Below are 22,702 nucleotides of genomic sequence, written 5' to 3' on the forward strand. Positions count from 1 at the left end.
AGCAAGCAGCTTGTTGCATGGCTTAAACTCTAAAATTTGTTTGTGGTATAAAGTGTTCTCAAAGGAATTGAAATTGAGTTGATCACATTGTCATTTCCTCCTCATACACTCAAGCCTTCCTGAAGTCTCTGTGTTGTCTCAGTCGCTTCCAGTCCCTTCCTGTTGCAGTTTAATAGCACACTTGGTTTCAGCAAAGTTGCTATCATAAAACCTGTTTTCATTAGAATCTTTGTCCCTTTCTCCCCCAGAATTCTTGGAAACATTGAGTAATTACATGCATTCTGAAAGGAAATAAGACAGCATTGGTAATTTGGACCTAAAAACTTCTAAAGAATCCAGGAATTCCGTTAAATTTGGAGATCGCCAATTTGACTCCTTTCTTTCACTGGCTGTTGCTTCCAGACCTGTAGAAGAGAAAATTAGCTGAAGAGGAAGATCTATATTAGTGGATATTGTACAAGAATACACCATGGGTCTCCCTCCAAACCTCAGATCGTCCATTCTCAGTATTCATTTAGAATAAAGCTAGACTACTTCTGATTCATTTTCAGGGAGGGGAGGTATGGGCTGGCTGAGATAACTTCGGTTTCGTCCCTTTCCAGTCTGTATTTATAATCTGGGGGTTGTCCTTACGGCTTCTGTGCCTGTCATGCTTTTGAATTTCCTAGAAGCTTCCTGATTCAGGTATTTTAGTGTCTAGAGGCAGCTCTAGTTCAGGGTGGACCTTTTGATGATTTGTGGGGGAGAGTGTTTTGGGACCCAGAGACAGCGTAGCTAGTGGCTAAAACAGGAACATTTGAGTCAAATAGATTGGGTTTGGATCCACATTCTCCCTTATTGGTTATGTTGCTTAGTCAAGACATTTAACTGCTTTAAGACTCAGTTACCTCATGGAGTGTAAAAAGGGAATAATGATGCATGCCTAGTAGGATTGAGATGAAAATTAAATGAGGTAATATATATAACATGCTTGATAGGCACTCAAACCTTCCCTATTATTGGTAACAATTATGTTAGATAAATGTCTAAGAGCCTTTAACTTCATAATCGTGTGAAGTGAATATTTTTGTGTCCCAGACTTTTCTTTTGTAAATACTCTTTTAAAACTATTTTATTAGATTCAAATACCTGCCTTCCTGTGGACAAGATTAAAGCAACACAGCTCAGGCTGTGCTTCACCAGGTCAGTTTTGTTGCTGTCAGTGAAAGGATATGGGGGAGTGTTAACCTCATCAGTGCTTACTGCCTCCCTCTACTTCCCCTCCCTGTTTAGTCTGTCACCCTGGCTCCTGTATTTCACTTCCTAAATACCTCTCACACCAGTTCTGTTTTCACTGTCATGCTTGTAGCCCGAGTTGTTCTCTTCCCTAGAATGCTTCATAGGCTCTTTACCTGGTCTGCTTCTACCCTTATCTCCACTTGCTCCTTCGACTGTAAACAAAAAGCCAGCCAGATATTCCTTTAGCAAAAGGGATTTATTTATGAAAAAAGAAAGGATTGCAGTCTGGTTCCTGCAGCCATGGTGAGCCATGTTCAAGTCTGTGAAAAACAAAGGAAAGGAAGTTTGTTTATAGAGAGGAAGAGGAAGTTGGAAGCACTGCTGTTATAGCCATAGCGTTCTTCCTGTAGGGTCGCAACTGACAAAGGTGCGACAGGTCTTCCTACAGGTGCTCCTGATTCCTGTATTGGTTGAAGTCTGTCAGTTTTGACATTTCCTCCTTTTGATCGAGATCTTTCTCTGAAAGCATCACTGATCAACAGTCAGGTTTTCCAATTTCAGCAGCCTTTTGTCCCTCATTGTCAGGGAGGACCTCTGCTGGGTATCGTGTCCCACACAGGAAGGAAAATGCATGGTCTGAAAAATGCTTTTGTCCAGGTTTCACAAGCAACAGGTGCAGAACTCAACAGCGAGAAAACAGAGCAAAATTAAAACAACATAACAAACTTAGTTCATACGATAGTTCCAAAACAGGAACCATACCTGAAAGCACTGAACTGTCGTTACTGTTGTGGACATTGACTCTCTTGATGATAGGTCCAGTAACTGGTGAGGTTTTCCCTTTCACAATAGACTGGGAAGAGAGGACAAGGGAATTTTCCATCCAAGGAAGAGAAAAGGAAATAAATAAGGTAAGAAGCAACAGGAACAAAAGGTTGTACAGGCCTGATGGTCATTTTGGGAAAGCTCACTCCTTCAGATGTATCTGCTTCAGTTTTTGACAGCTTTACTCTCAGGTCACCCGACTGTGTGCAGTTCCAGTCATGGTTTGATGCTTTCTGTAGGTGCAACATGTGAAATCAAGAGACTGCTCCTGGGAGTTTAGCAACACAGGGGTTGGTCAGCAGTAGCTGATAGCTGTCCTTTCAGCAAGACTGGAGGGAGTCTTTTGGAGGTGTCTTTTCTGGTAAACAAAAAGTCTCTAGGTTGTAGAGTGTGGTATTTGGGGTTTTAACCTCCTTAGAGGACACTGTGAAAAGATTGCTCTACTAAAGCATGGTTATTTTCAATAGAAACAATCAGGTCTTCACAGCATTAAATCATTTCTCTTTTTATCAACTGTGGATCAAGGAAGCAGGAGCCATATGCATGGAGCTTCCTGCAGTTATCTCAAAAGGTGAGAGTTTATAAGCACCAAAGGGGTTGGATCTGAGATTTAAAAGGACCAACAGCCATGCTTTTGCCAAAGTATTGGAGGGTCTGTACAAATTGTGCCAGTTGAATCTTAATAATGTTGTTAGTATATTCAACCATGCCTGCGCGTTGGGGGTGGTAAGAGCAGTGAAGCTCTGTAAAACAAGCCAAACAGCACAGACTTGTTGAAGCTCATGACCAGTAAAATGGGTTTCCTGATCACTGTGGAGTTTCAGAGCAGTTCCCCATGGGGGGATAATCTTTTCTAACAGAACTTTAGCCACAGAAGAGGCAGTAGTTTATCTACAGAGCTTTAGTCCAGTGAGAAAACATACAGATCATGACTAAAATGTATTCATATCCATGAGTTGGGGGAAGCTATATCAATTTATTTGCCAAATGTCAAATGGTCCATTAGGTTGTTTAAAATATCCAGGGGCATTGTGAACAGGCTTCCCTGGGTTATACTTTGGACATATTAGTATTTCTTGGCCATATTAGTATTTCCCCATTGGTATTGATTTATAAATGCTAATCATTTTGTCAGCAGACCAATGATTTAATGCATGTACAGTAGTTAGGAGTGGAAGTTTTAGAACTTGGGTTCTTATGTGGTTCTAACCAGAGCTTTCTCTTTTTATCAAACCAATTATTGAAATTCTTTTTAATATATTCAAAAACATAAACATATAAACTTTTTAAAAATGTTTTTTATTTTTTAATTACAGGTGACATAATATTATATTGCTTTCAGGTGTACAACATTTATATATCTTACAAAGTAATCACCCTAGTAAGCCCAGTACCCATCTGACATTATACACCAATATCATTGACTGTGTTCCTTATGCTGTACTTTACATCCACAGAAGTGTTTTTGTAACTGCCAATTTGTACTCCTTAATCCCTTCCCCTTTATCACCCACCTCTCCAAAACCCTTCCCATCTGGCACCAATCAGTTTTTTCTCTGTATCTATGAGTTCATTTCTATTTTCTTTGTTTGTTTATTTTTTCTAAGATTCCACATATAAGTAAAATTATATGGTATTTGACTTATTTCACTTAGCATAATACCTTCTGGGTCCATCCATATTGTTGCAGATGGTAAGATTTCATTTTTTTTTTGGCTGAGTAATATTCCGTTATATATATATATGTATCAAATTTTCTTTATCCAATTTTTTGATGATGGATAGCTCAGTTGCTTCCATATCTTGCCTATTGTAAATGCTGCATTGAACATAAGGGTGCATATATATTTTTGAATTAGTGTTTTGGATTTCTTCAGATAAATACCTGGAAGTGGGATGCTGGGTCATAAGGTAGTTCTCTTTTTAATTTTTTTAGAAACTGCCATACTGTTTTTCATAGTGGCTGCAGTAATTTACAATCCTACCAACAATACATGAGGATTCCCTTTTCTTCACATTCTCACCACCAGTTCTTGTTTGTTGATTTTTTGGCGATAGCCATTATGACAGGTATGAGGTGACATCTCGTTGTGGTTTTAATTTGCATTTTCCTGATGATTAGTGACATTTTCATATGTCTCTTGGCCATCTGTATGTCCTCTTTGGAGAAATATGTATTCAGGTCCTCTGCCCATTTTTCAATCAGATTATTTAATTTTTTTGATATTAAGTTGTATGAGTTCCTTATATTCTTTTGGATATTAACTCCTTATCAGTTGTATCATTGGCAAATATCTTCTCCAGTTCAGTACATTGTCTTTTTGTTTTGCTGATGGTTTCCTTCAATGTGCAAAAACTCTTTAGTTTGATGTAGTCCCATGTGTTTATTTTTTTCTTTGTTTACCTTGCCTAACGAGATAGATCCAAAAAAATTACTAAGAGCAATATCAAATTCTTATTCTTATTTGGCTGAGAGTTTTTATTATAATAGGATGCTGGATTTTGTCAAATGCCTTTTCTGCATTTATTGATATAATTATGATTTTTATCCTTCATTTTGTTTATGTGGTATATATCACATTAATTGATTTGCAGATATTGAACCAACCTTATATCCCAGGAATAGATCCCACTTGATCATGGTGTATGATCTTTTTAATGTCTTGCTGAATTCAGTTTGCTAGTATTTTGTTGAGGATGTTTGCATCTGTGTACATCAGGGCCTATACTTTTCATTTTTTGTAATGTGTTTGTCTGGTTTTGGAATCAGGGTAATGTTGGCTTAGTAAAATGAGCTTGGGAACCTCCCTCCTCTTCGAGTTTTTGGAATAGTTTGAGAATGATGGGCTTTAATTCTTCTTTGAATATTTGGTAAAATTCACCTGTGAAGCCATCTGGTCCAGGACTTTTGTTTGTTGTGAATTTTTTGATTACTGATTCGATTTCATTCATAGTTACCAATCTGTTCAAGTTTTCTGTTTCTTCTTGATACAGTCTTGGAAGATTGCATGTTTCTAGGAATTTATCTTTTTCTGCCAGATGTTTCAATTAGTTAGCATATAATTGGTCATAGTATTTTCTTATAATCCTTTTTATTTCTATGGTGTCAAATGTCACCTTTCTTTTGTTTCTGATTTTATTTATTTGGGCCCTGTTTCTTTTTTTTTTTCTTGAATATTCTGGATAATGCTTTATCAATTTTGTTTATTTTTTCAAAGAATCAACTCTCGGTTTCATTAATCTTTTATGTATATATTTTAGACTCATTTATTTCCACTGTGATCTTTATTATTTCCTTTTTTCACTTTGGGCTTTGTTTGTTCTTCTTTTTCTGGTTCTTTTAGGTGTAAGATTAGATTTTTTATTTGAGATTTTTCTTGTTTCTTGAATTAAACTTATTGCTATGAATTTCCCTCCTAGAACTGCTTTGGCTATGTTCCATAGATTTTTGGGGTTTTGTGGTTTTATTATCATTTGTCTCAAAGTATCTTTTGATTTCTTCCTTATTCTCTTTGTTAACCCATTCGTTGTTTAGTAGCATGTTATTTAGCCTCCATGTATTTGTATATTTCAGTTTTCTTCTTGTAATTGATTTCTAGTTTCATATCATTGTGATCAGAGAAGATACTGAATATGATTTCAGTCTTCTTCAATTTATTGAGATTTGTGGCCTAACATGAGTTTGTCCTGGAAAATGTCCACGTGCAGTTGAGAAATATGTACATTCCACTGCTTTTGGGTAAAATGTCAGTTAAGTCCATTTGTTTTAATATGTCATTTAAGTACACTGTTTCCTTGTTGATTTTCTGTCTGGATGATCAATTCATTGATGTCAGTGGGATGTTAAAGGACCCTAATATTACTGTATTACTTTCAGTCCCACTTTATACCTGTTAGTATTTGTTGTATAGATTTAGGTGCTCTTATGTCGGGTGCATAGATGTTTATGAGAGTTAGGTCCTCTTGTTGGATTGATTCCTTTATTATTATGAAATGCCTTTCTTTTTCTATTGTTAGAGGAGGCGAACATAGTGTTTACCTACTCTACCATCTTGATCGGAAGTCCTATTCCAATCTTGTTTTTTTCTTTTCTGAACCCAATTGTTGGGCTTCGCTGGCCAGTTCTTGTAACTTATTAACTGGGGAAATATCCCTTTGGGACATGAGAGGTTCCTTTAAGAGTAGCATTCCTTGTGGAAATATCAGCAAGATAATTTTCTTTACCTTCTAGAGAGTCAAATTTAGAATGCCCTGGGATCTTAATAATAGCTAAAGTGACAGGTAAAAGTGTAGCATCCAAACTCCTGAACATACAGGCTATTTCTGATTTATTTCCAATGAAAGGAGGGAAGCCATGCTCCTTCCATAATATTCCAAAATCATAAGCTACTCTGAAGGTTGTATTTACTGTCAGTATAAATGTTGGCAGTTTTGCCCTTGGCCTAAATAAATACAAGCTGAAATGAGAGTATATAATTCAGCCCATTGAACTGAAGAGGGACCATGGTTTTAAAAATATATTCATCTAGGGTACCTGTAGAAGGGATGGCCTAAAAATATTTAGATAACTGAGATTTCATTTTTCATAGACTTTTCTCTAAGCAAGGACCCAAACAGCCTAAAAAACTCAAACAACTTAAGTAGCTTGAATAGCTTAGGCATCCTGCAGGCTTAATACCATCCATTTCCACTTAGAACAGTCCATTCCAGAAGGGGCAGGCTGACTGAAGCAGCACTGATTCAGAGAATCAATCCGGTCCCAAGGGAGCAAGGCCATAGGCTGACAGCATAGTTCTAGTAGATCATATAGTTAGTGCTAGTATTCCCCCACTAGACCGAAAGCTCCATGAGGACATTGGGTCTCTAGTGCTTAGAACAGAGACTGCCACATTTAGAAGTGCACCAAACATGTGTGAGCGGAACAATTGGAATGGGAAGGTGCACAGTACATTCTTCTGAAACCTGTTACTGGATCCTACCTGCCAGTCCTCTTGTAATGTTATCTGTATATGTACCCTTCCCCTTTCTCACAAGAGCGTCAACTGGACCCCCATCTTAAATTTACCATGGTAGACCCACTGCACATGACTTCCACTTTTGCATACCAAGTCTAAAGCTTTGACCCTGCCTTGGAAAGTCCACTACTCTGCCAGTCTCATCACCTCGACACATCTCTGTCAGTCATATACTGAGGTTTCCTCCTCTAAGTGCCTTTACTTTTCTCTCCCTTCTCTCTACCTCAATCCTTTCTCAAGTCCAACCCTCTGTAGGGTATGCATCAGTATTTGATTATATATTGTGAAGTTTTGTGAGATGTCCTTCCTCATTAGATTGCAAATCCTTTGGAAAATAGAATAATGTATCTCCATTTAATTTTTGTCTTCATTATTTTAAACATTTAAATTTTTATTTCATTATTATAGAACTATATTTGTCCTTTGTAGAAAAATTAGAAAATATGGATAATCCAAAAGAAAAAGTAATTTTAAATCTTTTCAAATCCTACCAATCAGAGATATTTTGGTATATACTCTAACAGACTCTGGTATGTGTGGATATGTGTGTGTACATATGTATATGGTGTATACATATGTTGTGTTTTCATGTAAAATGAATCATATAGTCAGATAAAAGGAATCATATGGTGTATAGTATCCTGTAGTCATTTATTTACTCAACAGTATATCCTGAATACCTTTTCATGTCAAATAGTTATCTGTGTTATTATATTCAGTTGCCATTGATTGCTCTGGAACAGTAAAACTGAATAGAAAATATTAATGTCCTTATTGACATAATTATGTCTTCAGAGCTTTAAAATTTTAAATCCTATTTTTATTATTGAATTGAACTTTTATCTGAGTAAGGGTAAAAAAAAGTAACAGTAAATGAAGGAATAATACCGATATCTGAAATGAGGCAACATAACTTTTTGTTATGTTGTTGCCTTTAAGATTGAACTTTACACAAAACCTAGGGAATATTTTGATAACCTGGTGAAAACAGTTTTCAAGTGAAAGTTGACGTGTTGACAGTACTAACTGTAGCAATGAAACCTCTACTAGGGTGGAGTAGGTATTGTGGTTTATTTTTTACAACACACCTCTTGAATTCCAGGGCTGGGAGAACCATGTTTGTTCTTTCAAGTCCTCAGAAGATTAGATTTGCTGGCTTATGACTGACTAATTACCTTGGAATGTGAAATAACTGTTTCTTTTCTCCTCTTATGCACAAGTACTTAATGTATTGAATTTTTTTTAATTGAGGGTTTACTTTAAAAATATGCTCAGCAGATAAAAGAAGAGATCATTGAAATCATCTGATTTAGCTGCTTCTGTTTACAAATGGAAAAATCGAGGACTTCTATAGTTAACTGACCTCCTGTGTGCTTATATGCCAACCACAGCAAGTGAGTTGCCAAACGTGAAACTATCAGCTGGATATCTTCTTTGTTCACTCTTGTACCTACACCAACTTACCTTGTGCTGTCTTTCAGCTCTTTGAAAATGTGGGATGGGATAGGTTACTTGAAATTTCATTCTAAATTCTTTTGAAATATGCCAGGAAAACTTGCCATATCGTGACAGTGGCTTTTGAGAACATTTTTTAATTGTCTAACAAAAGACTGTAGATGACTCCATGTTGCTGGTTGTGAGAGAGACTTCTTTGTGTTTCTAACTCAGAATCATACAGTCAGGTTCTCACAAGCTTTCGACAACATTTCAACCTGTACGTTTGAGAGATATAGAAAGGCTAATTAAAGAAAAAAATCACAGGAGCTTGTAGACAGTTACAGTATTATCTCCTTATAATGGGATCCTATTTTTGGTGATTTTTATCTGACTCTGGGCTGTTTTTCTAGATAGTTGATTCTGCCTCCTCATACTCTCTGCTTTGATTAATTTGAACTTGAACATACTCACAATGGCTTATTGTAGTTTGAACTCTTCTGCTGCAGTATTTCTAACACTGGGTCCTTCCTTCACATTGATAGCCCATAACACTCTTGAGAGGCCTCATTTAGGAAGATATTATAGCTAGATAATAAATGTTAAAGAGATGAATGTGTTAGAAAAAGTAAGGAAGGATATTCTTGCTCTATTACAGAAAGTTTGCTTTCCCCTATAAATGATTATTCATGAGATAAAATTTAAATTAAAAAAGGATTCATTTCCATTAAGTTCAGAGACAGTTGCAAAACATAAAATTCTTCTCATCATATGTCACACAAGAAAATTAATGGCCTGGAAACGTACAGCTGCTTGACCAGTTTACAGGCCTTTAGTACCTAGTATAACTGGGCTAATAAGGCCCAGTTAACTATAACTCTGACGTGGAAGCCAGTTTGCAGCTGTCTTAATTCTGTATAGGAGATAGAACTGACAGTTCAATAACACTAATGATCAATTTTAAAGATTTGATGTTTAACTAGGTTTCTTTCTCTTCCGATGCATGGGGGAGAGGTGGGGGTACTTGAACCAAGTACACTGAAAATTGGACTATGTCAGGTATAGGTAAATATTTAGGCTAATTTTGTAATTCTTATTCCAAATGGAAAGTGTTTATACTTGTATAAGGTACTGTTTTGCTCTACAAATGTGAAAAGCTTCTGAGGTTTTACAGTCTCACCAAGAAAGTAAATTTTTCCAAAAACTGAAATTGATGTGCCTTTTAAAAATCTCATTTAGGTAATGTTAATTTTTTTTTAAGTTTCAAAACTCTGGAGCCTTAATCTCAAGCATAGCACTGTAAAGTGATTAGGCTTTCAAAATCAATTGTTGAACAACTAAGCCAAAGAACTTATTTATTTAACAAATACAGATGTCTAACATGTAGCTGCCTCTGTAGACACCATAATACGTTCAATATATTGCTGCCCTCAAAGAGCTGTTATTCCAAGAGGAGGGATGGGTAAAGAAAGAACCCATCGTGAGACTGACTGTGTGGTTCCGATGACAGAAGTAAGCACAGGGAAATCTGGGGGCACAGAAGGGTACTTGTGGATACCTAAGATCTAGAAAGGCTTCATATAAGAGATGACTCTTGCCCTGAGGCCTAGTGGGATTACTAGAAGCTAGTCCTGCCAGATGTCCCTTCCAGCCTTATGAAGCTGCATGTGGAAGGAGGTGAGAGGAAGCAGTTTGTCCTGGGAACTGCCTGGGGTTCAGTACCTGCGTGGTGGGGGAGCAGAGCTCAGCAGAGCTCAACTGGAGCTTGCTGGCAGTGCAGACATCAAAAAGTTTTTTTTTTTTCCAGCAGGATCAATAAGTGATCAAATTACAATAAAAAAAAAAAACACACTTTGAAATTTGGAGAATAGATTAGAAGTGGGTAAGGTTAGTGGCAAAAAAATCAATTAGGAAGCTGAGAGAAATTAAGGAGAGACAACGGGAACTCTTCCGAAATAGTGTTTAGTCCAGTACAGGGCACCAAGTAAATATGTATTAAATGAACAAATAAAGATCAATGCAAACTGGAAGACCTAATATAAAGTCCATCTGTTGCTTTCTGAAAGATCTTTCTGTTCTCTGAAATGGTTATAAAATTTTATGCTCGCATGCATTTTCTGAGTGTCATTAACTTTCATCAGATGCATAAAAGATCCATGACCCTCTAAAAGAAGGAAAACTACTGGGTTAGATGTTAGTCTGGCAGAATAGAAACCTTGTGTAATGAATGCTCCACAGAGCTTTGTATTTAGTCATTTCAATCAAAGGCTAACATTTATGGAAGAAATTATCAGCTATGCTAGTAACAGAAAGCTGGAACAGGTACCTAATTATGCCGGGAGTCAAAGTACAGATTCAAAGAGAAACCAACTGTTTGGACAGAAGTGAATAAAAAGTTGTAATTAGATTCATAGACCAGCTGCACTGTAGTGGATGTGGAATGGAAGATGCTCACCTTAACAATTTTTGTGAACTATTGTTCTTTAACAGCTTTTGGGCATGAGGGAAAAGGGAGAGCCCCAGGAGTTTTATGAGGTGGTAAGTGCTTCATCACTAGAATCCTTTAAGGAGAGGCAGAATCCCAGGGAAGAGTTGTTGTACAGGAGTGAGGCCATATGGAGAATAAGAAAGAAGTCTTCACTGAATGGGAGGCTAGACTGGCCTTCAAAGATTATTGAGTGCCAAAATGAAAAGTTTCCTTATATAGAGACTCACAGAAAATGCACTTAACATAAACCTCCTCTGTACTGTCAACAGTATACTAAGACAGTTTTTGAAATTTAAAACTCATTTTAAATAGTCCTGATCTGAGAATCAGGCACAATTTTTAACTGTTTCTAATAGAAAAATATGAAAGGAAAAAAAGCCAAAGACATATCTCTTTTGCCTGTCATGATCCTCCTGTGTGTTCTAGGGGTGTTCTCCCTCCCTTGTTGCTTATTTACAGGAGCACTGTTATGAGGGTGGAGTTAGCCGTCTGGCTGCAGCCTGAGCTAGTCAGTCGGTGGTGTATTTTGTAGCATATGTGAATTTCCCTTTCAGAAAGTAGGTCTGTCTGTGCCTGTGTACTCTTTTCCTAGTTCTTATAGAACAGTAAAATCTCAAGGCATATCTGAAGGAGTGCTAAGGAAAGAGGAAGCTTTTTTTCTGTCTCTGTTTTCAGTGAAAAGACAATAGTTAAAAGAGCTATGCCCAAAGCCCTAGACTTTAATTTTACTCAGTTGCAGAAATTTCATTAGAATGTAAGCATTGATTTACTGAAATACATATTTGTCAATACAGCCATTTTAAAAGTCAGAGGGCAAAAATTGTTTCAGTTTGTTTGTTATATAGCTTGGGAATTTTTTTCTGTTCACATTCTTTTAATCTTAGATTCACCAAATACAGGATTCGTCCTGCACAGTTAGGTGTTTCCTGTCTTGTTAACCTTTAGTGGTTACCAAGCCCTTTTTTCTTTTCAGTATGATACATTACTTTTTAAAAGGCATTTTTAAAAATCAAGCTCTCTTGTTTGCATTTTTCTATAGAAACAAGTCCTATTTAATATTGAGGTTTCTGTGTTTGCAATTAATTTGTAATTTGTCAGGTATCTATTCTGCTTTTTGTAATTTGTCAGGTATCTATTCTGCTTTGCTGCCTAGAGTGAAACAAATTAAAGATCGCTGGTTTCTCTTCACTTGTTTTTCACCTGTCTTGACAAAAATGTGAGAATTTGACATTTTAGGAATCCTAATTTTATATGTTTCTATCACTGTAAATTTTAAACTTTTCTGTAATTTAGATCTCAGTAGGATCCTAGGGCTTTTTGTACAGAAGACATATGTAAATCTTCTAAATGATTTCCATTTATTTTTGAATAAGTAGTATATTCAAAATTCAGAAGGTGTGAAGTGATATGTAAAATGTGTTCTTCTGCTACTGTTGCTCCACAAGACCCAATATTATCAGTTTTTGTGTACAGTTCCAGGGAAAGAGAGACCTCTATTGCTTTACTTTTTCTTTTTTTTACATCTTTATCACTAATTAAATCTAGGGTAGTAACAAAATTAGTAATTTTCTTCTGCAGCTTTAAAAACATACTTTATATTTTGGTGGCTGCTATAAAAAGTGTTTTCCACTGGGGCCATGGAACTAGGGAGCTGCCCAGCATCTGTATGTCCTGAGTGAAGGAGTAAGATGTAGACGCCCCTTTTCTTGTAGAGTGCCTTAAATTTTTGTATTCATAATACAGATACTCTTAGAGTGGGCAGTAGATTAACTTTTTAATTCTTGGTGTAAAAGAAAAAGTTTCAGATTGTGTTCTTCTTGTTGAGAGGATTTTAGAATGGAAAAAAGCTGATACGAATTACTCAAGGAGAATTTAAAGTCAAACTATTGGCTAAAACTTGCCAAGGATCTAGCCTGTATTTGTGATATGGTGATATGTATCGAGTGAGATTCAATCAGATTGCAGGCTAGAATGCTGCCTGGTCTTGTGCTAACATCATTTGGAGTTGAATGATAAAGAACTTACCCCACACTCTCCACACACCAAAACCCAAAACCTTTTTCTTAACTTTGTCACTGTCTAGGATCAGACACACAGATAAATATAGGGCTACATAGGCACTACAATAGTGATTAAACTGAGGTACACATTTTATGAGAGGGAAATATTCAGAATGGGTAGTTACAGATTTAGAAAATCATTGAATAGAGGTTGATAGAAGAAACCACCTTTCTTTCATTTATGAATTTTTGAGTAATAGTTAATGGAGAAAAAAGACACTTCCTTTCTAATGAGGATTTAGAGTGGTGAAAGGGAGGAATTGGACTGCTTCCCTTACAATTATGCCTTTTTTTTTCTTTTTAAGGAAAACATCCCAAAGAGCTCATGATGACCAGGCACTTTCAAAACTGACAGCTGCTTGTGAAATGTTAATGGGTTTCCTGGCAAATAAAATAGGGCAGGACCCTTCTTTAGTCATTACCTTATTGGAGCTTTTTAGCCCAGTTTCAATTCAGAGTGATGCTTTAAAGATTTATGAAAGATTGGTGTGATTATTTATAACAATTAAATTTTGCTTATTAGTAATCATGCGAGCAACTCTGGTCACTACTCCACCCTTCATGTGCCCCCCCACCCCCACCCCCAAGGTGAAAGCCCAGAGATAAGGCAAGCCAGGCCTCGCTGAGAAGGGTGTGTACCAGCAGAGAAACAGGAAGCTGTGCTTCAGCACCCGGTCTGCCTGGAGGTTTCTAATTCAGGGTCAGGTATGCTGAGGTTCCGCAAGGGACACTTCTTTCTGAGCCCTGGCAGCCACGCTGTTTACCATAAATGCCTTAAAGTGTCAAGAATTCATGTATAGAGAGAAATATGACTGCATTACAGCTTAAAGAACTTTCACATTCAGGTCTCTACAGGAGAAGACGAGATCGTCCAGATAGTTTGAGATTGAATGGGTTACCGGAGGAAGAACTAAGGTGAGTGCAAAGTCATGGTTGCCTCAAGGTCAAGGCGCCTAATGATTGCAGCGAGAGTCATGCCTAAGTGGATGCAGTAATGGGGATTACACATTTAGAAGATTCCACTAGGAACTTTTCAGTGTCTAATTAAAGATTAAACATAATCCCAAGATTGTGCTTGATTGGAACTGTGTAAAACTAGAACTCTTTTTCCCATTTCTTCACAAATCCTGTAAGTTATTTTAGCTCCTCCCCAAACCTATAGTGTTTTTATGTCTTTAAAAACTATATAATTGCCACAGTAATATTTAGAACTGGAAACAATTGATGCCCCCACCCCCGACCCTTGGTTTAAAGATAGATTGCTTTGGTTTATTAGAATATGTTTCTTTGAGGAATTTTTCTTTGATTTTTGGTGGTGAATGTAAGTTTGTGGTGTTTTGGGGTCCGGGTTGGGGTGTTCATACAAGATTCTTTATTATTGAAATGAATTTAACGAAGGACTGCAGAGAAACTATTGCTTGTAACCTAGGAAGGAAGGACATCAAAAATCTGGAACCATTTTAACTAAAAAGGTAGTGGTTTTATTTTCTAAGTTAATTTCCCTAAAACCACAATTTTGGTTTTTGTTACAACCATTGAAATTTTTTTTTTTTTTTTAGATTTTAGGTTCTGAAAAGCGCCTGCAACTTTAAGCTGTGTGTTAAAATACTGTTCACTTGAAGGGTTTAGATTTTCTGTTTCTGAGATGAAGTGTTCCTGTTTTAGTGCTGACAGAAGGCTGCAATAGAGACTTCCTTTTTATTACATATACTGCATAGTATTTTAATTTGTTGATGGACTCTCAGGTGTTTGAACATCCTAATTAGATGTGGGAGGGGTATTTATGTTTTGTACTATTGCTCTTTAAATAAATTTGAATTAAATTAATTCAATAAAATTGAATAAAATTCCATTTTAGAATTTTTTTTTAAGTTCTCTATTTAAATTTGACCGGGAAAATTGACAGGGAAGCTTTTTGAAACTTCTATTAAATTTGTTTTTCTTATTTTATTTTTTCTCCATCCACCCCTCCCATTTGACAACCATAAGCTTGTTCTCCGTGGGTTTGTTTTGTTTTTTTTTAGATTCCACATATAAGCGAAGACATACGGTATTTGCCTTTCTCTGACTAATTTCACTTAGCCAGCTATACTACAGGAACTGTACTTTGGAAAGGAAATGTTTATTGGAAATTTACCAACTCTTTCACTACCTTTTGAAAAGAATAGTAGTGTTAAAGGATTTATTGACACTAACGTTAGAATTTATTCCCTACTGTCGTCAGGCGTCTCGTGGCTACATTTAATATATTAACTATGAATTGATTAGACTAAACAGAACTTAAAAGTTTCAGAGTTTGAAATGTTATAAATGTTAAGAATGACATTTAGTGAAAATATTGAGCTCTCTTTTGCTAACCACATAAGCTGTTGGAAGTGACCTCTGAAATTGACGTTTAATTGTAGACTCCAATCTACTCTTGATCCAGGAGTGAAAAGTTACCAAAAACAGTTTTAATTTCAGATTTGGAGTCCTAAGAAATTTTTGTTTAATTAAGATATGTAAAACGCCATTGGAGACTAACCACCTTTTACTTGTTTTCAGACAGCAAAACTACATGATTAATAGGACCTATATGCCCGAAGAGGTAGTTATATAGTTATAATGGCTTTTGAAGCAACAAGATATTTTCTTTTGTCTAGAGTTTAATTAAAGGAAGAAGAGTAATTCTTAAGTATTGGTTGTTCCATTGGGTGAAGGGGAAATATTTTTCCACCATGATGTAGTTCCCTGGTGATAATAAGGGACTTATATTTCTACCATTTCTCTGTCTCTTAATGCAGAGAGAATGGCCATTTCCTCATTTCAGGAATGCAGTGCTAAGCTAACAAAATCAGTCAATTGTCTGTTTTTCTATGGACTTTTTATCCATTTAGAGAGGCAAGCGTTTTTCTTTTCTAGTTTTTTTGTTTGCCTAATTATATTTTTAGTATTTAGGCAGGTTTCTTAATAGGAAATCAGGGAGGGTAGAGATTTGAAATAGGTAGGCACACCTATTTCAGTAGCACACAGTTGGATAAGTTATATAATCTAGTTGAACCTCAGTTTGTTCCTCTTTAAAATGAGGATAAAAATTACTATTATTGAGCACTGTTATCTCAAAATCTTCACCACCAACTTAATAGGGTAGGGGTTATTATTATTTCATAAATAGTGCTGTAGAGTTAATGCCTTTCATGTGTTATGCAACTAGTTTTTATTGAGCGCCTACTGTGTGCTACATAAAAACGTAGTGATGAATCAGACACAGTTCCTCCCCTCAAGGAACTTTAGGTTTTGGCACATCCAATATGACCAGCAGATGTTCTTCCTAGGAGCAGTTATTTGTATTTAAATATATGTAATACCAAACATTTTTCATACTGTCTTAAGTATTGCATAAGACTCATATCTGCTCTAATTCCTTCTTACTCACATGTTCATTTTCTTGGCATGTTTATGGACTCTAGGGAAAAAGAAAAGCTATCAGAGACTAAAAAGGGCTGTGCTCACTGCCAGAAAACATTTTTTAGTTTAAATAAAAGACTGTGTTCTGAAACATAATACAAGTGTTGAAAGAGCACTGTAATAGACATAAAAATAGTTCTGGCTTTGAACTTGAAATGGTTTGAAACAGAAGCATGTAAAAGGCAGCATAAAAAACATTTGACTATATAGATTTTTATTTTAAGGTGTTAAGTGTAACCCAAAACTTACTATACTTGCATACCTTTATACAATGGAATATTGCACACTGTATTTGAGGGTTGTGTTATTGTAATTTATCTTATTTAAATAGTAATTGTGACTACTAGTAGAAAGTGTCCTGTGGGCTTTCATCTTGAGTTTTAGAACATGTCCTTAAGTTTGGCTAGAATCTAACATAAATAGAATCTAATTGCTTCTGATTGCCTAAGAAGCAATTAGAAACTATTTTCTTTTACAAAGCTCAATATTAAGGATTTGGATAAAGCGTGTATATTCATTTACACACAAGGACTGTGTACATACAGACTGTGTATATGCATACAGTCTTTATGTCCCTCTCCTCATAACCTGGATAGAACTGATAAGACTTATTTCTTGAGGAAATCTGAATGAAAAACACACCTGAACAATTTAGCATCTCACCCTTCTTTAAAATTCTCTAAGTCATTTTTCCCCTGCCTCAAATATAAAGGATCTGTAAATAACTAACTGGGGACACTTCAAAATTCAGATCTTCGCTGGCTGGATCCAAAGCATAGTTTAATGCAGGGGTTGGCAAACTATGACCTTTAGTCCAAATGTGGCCCACTGCTTATTTTTGTGTGGCCCACAAGTTTAGGATAGATTTTACATTTTTCAAATGGTCAAAAAAAAAAAAAGAGAGAGAGAGAGAATATTTCATGACATATGAAAATTACCTGAAATTCAAATTTCAATTATCTAGAAATAAAGTTTTATTTGAATACAGCCATGCATATTTTGTATGTGTTGTCTACATATGGTGGTTTCTTGAGACAGTGGCACAGTTGAGTTGTGACACAGGCGCCCATGTCAGAAAGACAATAGTATTTACTTTGTGGCCCTTAATAGTTGATTTCTGGTTTAATGCTTAGATAAAGAACTCTTAGATCTTTCTCTATTGTTCTTTCCGTTGTGCACCTATCCTCCCTATAGTAAATCTCCATTAGATTTATGATACCTTGATAGAATCAGGACTGTGTCAGTCTTTTGAAATCAATATGAATCAAGAAAATATACTTAGAAATTTTATCTCTATGTGATGCAGCAGTGAGAAGTTCTTTACTTATTAGAACTTCTTTATGCTTTTCTTTCCCACCCTTTTCCTGATGGAACTGGATAACCAGGAATGTGAGGAAGTGCAAAGAAAAGTATTCTTTACTTTCTGGTTATTACTGAGCTCATGTCTTTTAACATATAGGATATAATTATTTTTAAGTAATGAGAATGTCTTTGACTTGGTTTGAGAGTAGAAAATTCAGATACTGTGTTCTTGAATAATATATTACCATTGATTAAGCCCTTGTTATGGGCCACACACTGTATTAAGAATTTTCATGATTTTTTTGTTTGTTTGTTTTTGTTTTTTAACTCACAATCCAGTAAGGGAGAAGGAAGAACCTAAGACTGTAAAAGGTGATCGTTATTTGACCAGTTCCTGTTCTTGATTCAAATAAGTTAGTGCTCTGAGTTCAGCTAAGGTTGGAATTGGTCAACCTAGGATGTTTATTCCCTTGTGTGCCGATTTTACAGTTTGCTGATCATTTTTTGTCCTACATTTTGGCTGAAAAACCAATGTTTGTATTAAAATATAGTCTGTTAGACAATTACAGGGGTAAAATTGCAACTTCGCTATTTTTGTCCATTCTCAATATTTAATAGTTCAGTGAAGGCACATTTAATCTTCCTAGTAATGAACACATTGCATAATTAATAACATATTTTTTCTCTTTGGTACAGAAAGGTATCAGTTTGCCAGCATTGTTTTTTAAAAGGTAGTAGTGCTTTCTTAATTGTGTTTTAGGGTGTAATTCACACACACACACACACACACATAATGGAGTATTATTTAGCCATGAGAAAGAAGGAAGTCTTGCCATTTGTGATAATATGGATGAACTTTGAGGGCATTATGCTGAGTGAAATAAGGCAGACAGAAAAACAAATACTGTATGATCTATCTCACTTAGAGGTGGAATAAAAAAAAACTGAGCAGAGTTAGAGTGGTGGTTACCAGGGGTTGGGGGTGTGGGGAAACTGGAGAGATGTTGTTTTAAGGGTATAGACTTGCAACTAATTCAAGAGATCTAATGCACAACATAGTGATTATAGTCAACAACATTATTAGAAACCTCAGAGTTGCTAAGAGACGAAATCTTAACTGTTCTCAACACAAAAAAGGAATGGTAATTATGTAACATGATAAAGGTATTAGCTGTAGTATTCATCTTGCAATATATAATCCTATGAAGCCAACACATTGTACACCTCTAACTTATGCAGTATTATATGTCAATTATATTTCAATTAAAAACTTTTAAAAGAATGTAATCCACAGGTATTCATATTGTAATAGTTGGTTTTATAGGCACACCCCTCCTCTCCCTTCTCACTACCAAGCCCCATCCCACCCCCATTGATAGAGGATTCTCCAAGTCCAGAGACTTTACCTTATTTCTTCTGCTCTCTAGCATCACCATAGTGCCTATTAGGTTGTCACTATCTAGTATCTATTCCTCATTGAATGAAGGAATGAGAAACTAAACTGACTTAGAGGTACCTCTTTTATTCCAGATTAAACTCCTTTTACTCTGACTACTTTTCTAGTCTTAATTACTTACAGTGTATGTACAATATTACAGAGAAGCCTAAAAGAGGAGTATATCTAGCAAAATATAGATCATGATCACTTCGTTTTTCTTTTTCAGTAGTTTTGGGAAGCTTTTTTCTGAAACGACATATGTTTTCATCCACATATTGGAAGAATTATTTCTATATAGTCAAGGGAATATTTGTTGAAATTAAAAATAGCAGTGTTGATACTTAAAAATTAAATGTTAAAGGGATAGTTAAAAGAAGCAAAAAGTGTTTAGATAAAGATCCCTTTTCCTTTTTTCTGTACTGCTGAGAGACACTTAGAATGACCCTGAACTTCAGCAGAATCAATTTGTAAATTTGTCGTCAATACACGTAACATTTTCTAAGTGACAAATGCCAAGATTTAAATCGTTATAATTTTTTCTTTTCTTTCTTTTCTTTTCTTTTCTTTTTTTTTTTTTTTAAAGCAATATTAAAGTATCAGTTATAACTCACTTATAAAACAACAAATAGCAGTTGACTAAAACTTGTGCTTTGGATAGATGCTGTTAAAATGCAACAGCACTATTCATTTTACATATATTACTGTATCTTGGAAACATAGCCACTTATTGTGTATCTTTGTAACCCAAATGGCTATTCTGTGATTAAAACAAACTTTTGATACAAATATTCTTTTATAGAAATTTTACTTTTAGAAATAATTATTAAATGTTTCTTATAAATATAAAGCTCCTTAATTTTTTTTTAATGGTTGTGTTAGTGTCCTAGAGCTGCCGTAATAAGGCACAACAAACTGGATGGCTTCAAATGGCAGAAATGTATGGTCTCACAGTTCTGGAAATGTATTGGCTCACAGTGTGTCAGCAGGGCCATGCTCCCTCTGAAACCTGAAGGGAGACTCTTTCCTTGTCTCTGAAACTTCTAGGGTTTGTGCTAGTGTTTGGCTTGCAGATGTGTCACTCTGATCTCTGCCACTTTCATCATGTGGCCATCTTCTCCCTGTGTGTTTGTGTCGTCATATGGCATTCTCCTCTGTGTGTGTGTCCTACCTCTGTATCTCCTCTCTTCTGTTTATAAGGACACTAGTCATCTTGAATTAAGGGCCTGTCCCACTCCAGTACGACCTCATCTTAACTTGTATCTTAATTATATTTACAAAGACTATTTCAAAATAAGGTCATAGTTACAGGGGTTAGGATATCAACATATCTTTTAGGGGACAGGATTCTACCCACAACAGTGGTCTGTTAGTACGAGTAATGTATAAAGATTAAAAATCATTCCATTGTGCAGTTTTAAAGAAACAGTTAAACTAATGAACCTCGATAAAGTGCACGATTTTAATGTCCAATTTCTCATCATTTCCTCATGCATATTTATAATCTTCCCTCTTCCCCCTCCCTTCCCAGCATTTCTAGGCAACCTTTGATCTGCTTTATGTCATTCTAGATTAGTTTGTATTTTTCAGAATTTTATATAATAAGAACCATTCAATAATTTACCCTTTGTTTTCTTTCAGCTTAATCAGCATAATTATTTCGGGATCCATGTTGTTGCATGTATCATTAGTTCATTCCATTTTATTGTTGAGTGGTATTCCATTTTGTAGATGTACTGCAGTTTAGCTAGTCACTTGTTGGGTTGATATTTGAGTTGTTTCCATTTTTTGGCTTTTACAAATAGAGTTGCCATGAACATTCGTGCACAAGTCCTTTTCTCTTGGGTGGAATGGTTGAGTTGTATGGTAAGTTTATATTTAATTTTTTGAGAAATGGTTAATCTATTTTCCAAGATGTTTTGCCATTGCATATTCTCACCAGCAGTGTTTGAGTGTTGCATTTTCTCTACATCCTCACCAACACTTGGTGTGTAAGTCCCCACCCACCACCATTTTAGGCATTTTGGGGACATGTAGTAGTATCTCATTATGGTTTTAATTTTCATTTCCTTAATGATTTACGAAGTTGAGTACCATTTCATGTGCTTATTTGCAATCCATATGTCTTTGGCAAAATGTCTCTTCTGATATTTTGCCCATCTTTTATTGGGTTGTTTCCTATAGTATTAAGTTGTAACAGTGCTTTATATATTCTAGATAAAAGTCCATTGTCAGTCAGTGTTTTTGCAAACATCTCTTCCCAGTTTGTGGCTTGTGTTCTCATTTTTATGTGTCTTTTGAAAAGCAAAGCTGTTTTTTTCTTTTTTTGGCAGTTTATTGATTTTTTTCTTTTATATAAAGTTTGTGCTGTTTGTGTTCCTACTTAGGAATTCTTTTCCAGACCTACAGTCAGTAAGATTATTAATAAATATGTTCCATATAAATATAAACTCATGAATAATTTTTTAAACTGTCTTGGCCTTTCATACCATTTATTTCTTTTCTGGCTGTTGTAAGTACTTCACAGTCTCACAAAACTTAGGCATCACGTGGGTTTTAGAGTCAGATTTCCTACATTGAAGGTCTGAATACACTTGATCATATCTTAAAAGTTAAAAATTTACCATCAAGTAAAAAAGTAAAGGTTAACCTCCTGTGTTGCCTGTAGGTAATAAAATTGAAACAAAAATAGAATTTTTCTGCCTCCTCTTCATAGGCATTTGCCAGAGAAACTATCTAGGTTTAAATAGCTAAAAATATTACATTTATGTGTTTAAAATTAATATATTGCTTAAAATTAAACATTATAATAATATCCAGATTTTTATCTTACCTGTAATATTGTTCTCCTGCCCCAGGTAAACAGAATATGAAGGGAACCAGACTGAGGTAGGAAGCTACAATGAATCATTACATGTAGGATGTTTACTTATGTTTGGCAATTTTTGTTGTCAACTTTAGTTTTTAATATAATATACAGGATTTGTTGGGACAAAACTGAAATTCTTCACTGTTTTGGAAAATTGCAGTAACATTTCCAGGTGCCAGAAAATATATCGTTTTGTGGTAAAACTAGTAGCAATAATCTTGGAAATATCAGAGATAAACTGTTGCTACAGGTATTTTAAACAATGAAGTTTTATAAAATTTATTTTTCTGGCTCTGGAATCATTCTTTTTGAAGCAGTCAACAGATGCTTTTAAAAGGCATTCAACTTAAAATATCAGCTATTCAGCACAAATTGTAGTTTTGGCTCTTCTTAATTTAATGTAGTTCTTTATTTAAAGGATATATTGTTAGATTGTGAGTTGTCTGTATTTGTGTGTAAAATAGATTCGTCTAGGCATTCTTGGGTCAGTCTACATTTATTAAGGTGTTACTATGTGCCAGGGAAATGGGAATATGAAGTTGATTAAAACATTCATTATCTACTAACATGGAACTAAGTGTGTGGTTAGAAAAAAACAGACACAGATAA

General features: G+C 35.4%; 1 protein-coding gene across 15 annotated transcripts in view; it reads left to right on the top strand.

The window, feature by feature from the left end:
- Positions 1 to 22,702, top strand: part of LIMS1 (LIM zinc finger domain containing 1) — a 142,242-nt gene that overhangs the window by 68,575 nt on the left and 50,965 nt on the right. The window contains exon 2 of one of the 15 annotated variants that reach the window (XM_039852610.1): positions 13,886 to 13,955. The exons of 11 other annotated variants lie outside the window; for them this stretch is intronic. Coding sequence is in view for 1 of the 4 variants with exons in the window: in XM_039852604.1 (XP_039708538.1) it covers positions 13,849 to 13,955 (107 nt within the window). In the remaining 3 variants the exon portion in view is untranslated. Of the gene's footprint in view, positions 1 to 8,433; positions 8,453 to 13,833; positions 13,956 to 22,094; positions 22,114 to 22,702 lie in introns of those variants that run through there. 3 more of the 15 variants (XM_039852615.1, XM_039852604.1, XM_039852607.1) reach the window with 3 other exon arrangements.

The sequence above is a fragment of the Pteropus medius genome, unplaced genomic scaffold (assembly GCF_902729225.1).
Source record: "Pteropus medius unplaced genomic scaffold, Ma_sr-lr_union100, whole genome shotgun sequence".
Lineage (NCBI taxonomy): Eukaryota > Metazoa > Chordata > Mammalia > Chiroptera > Pteropodidae > Pteropus > Pteropus medius.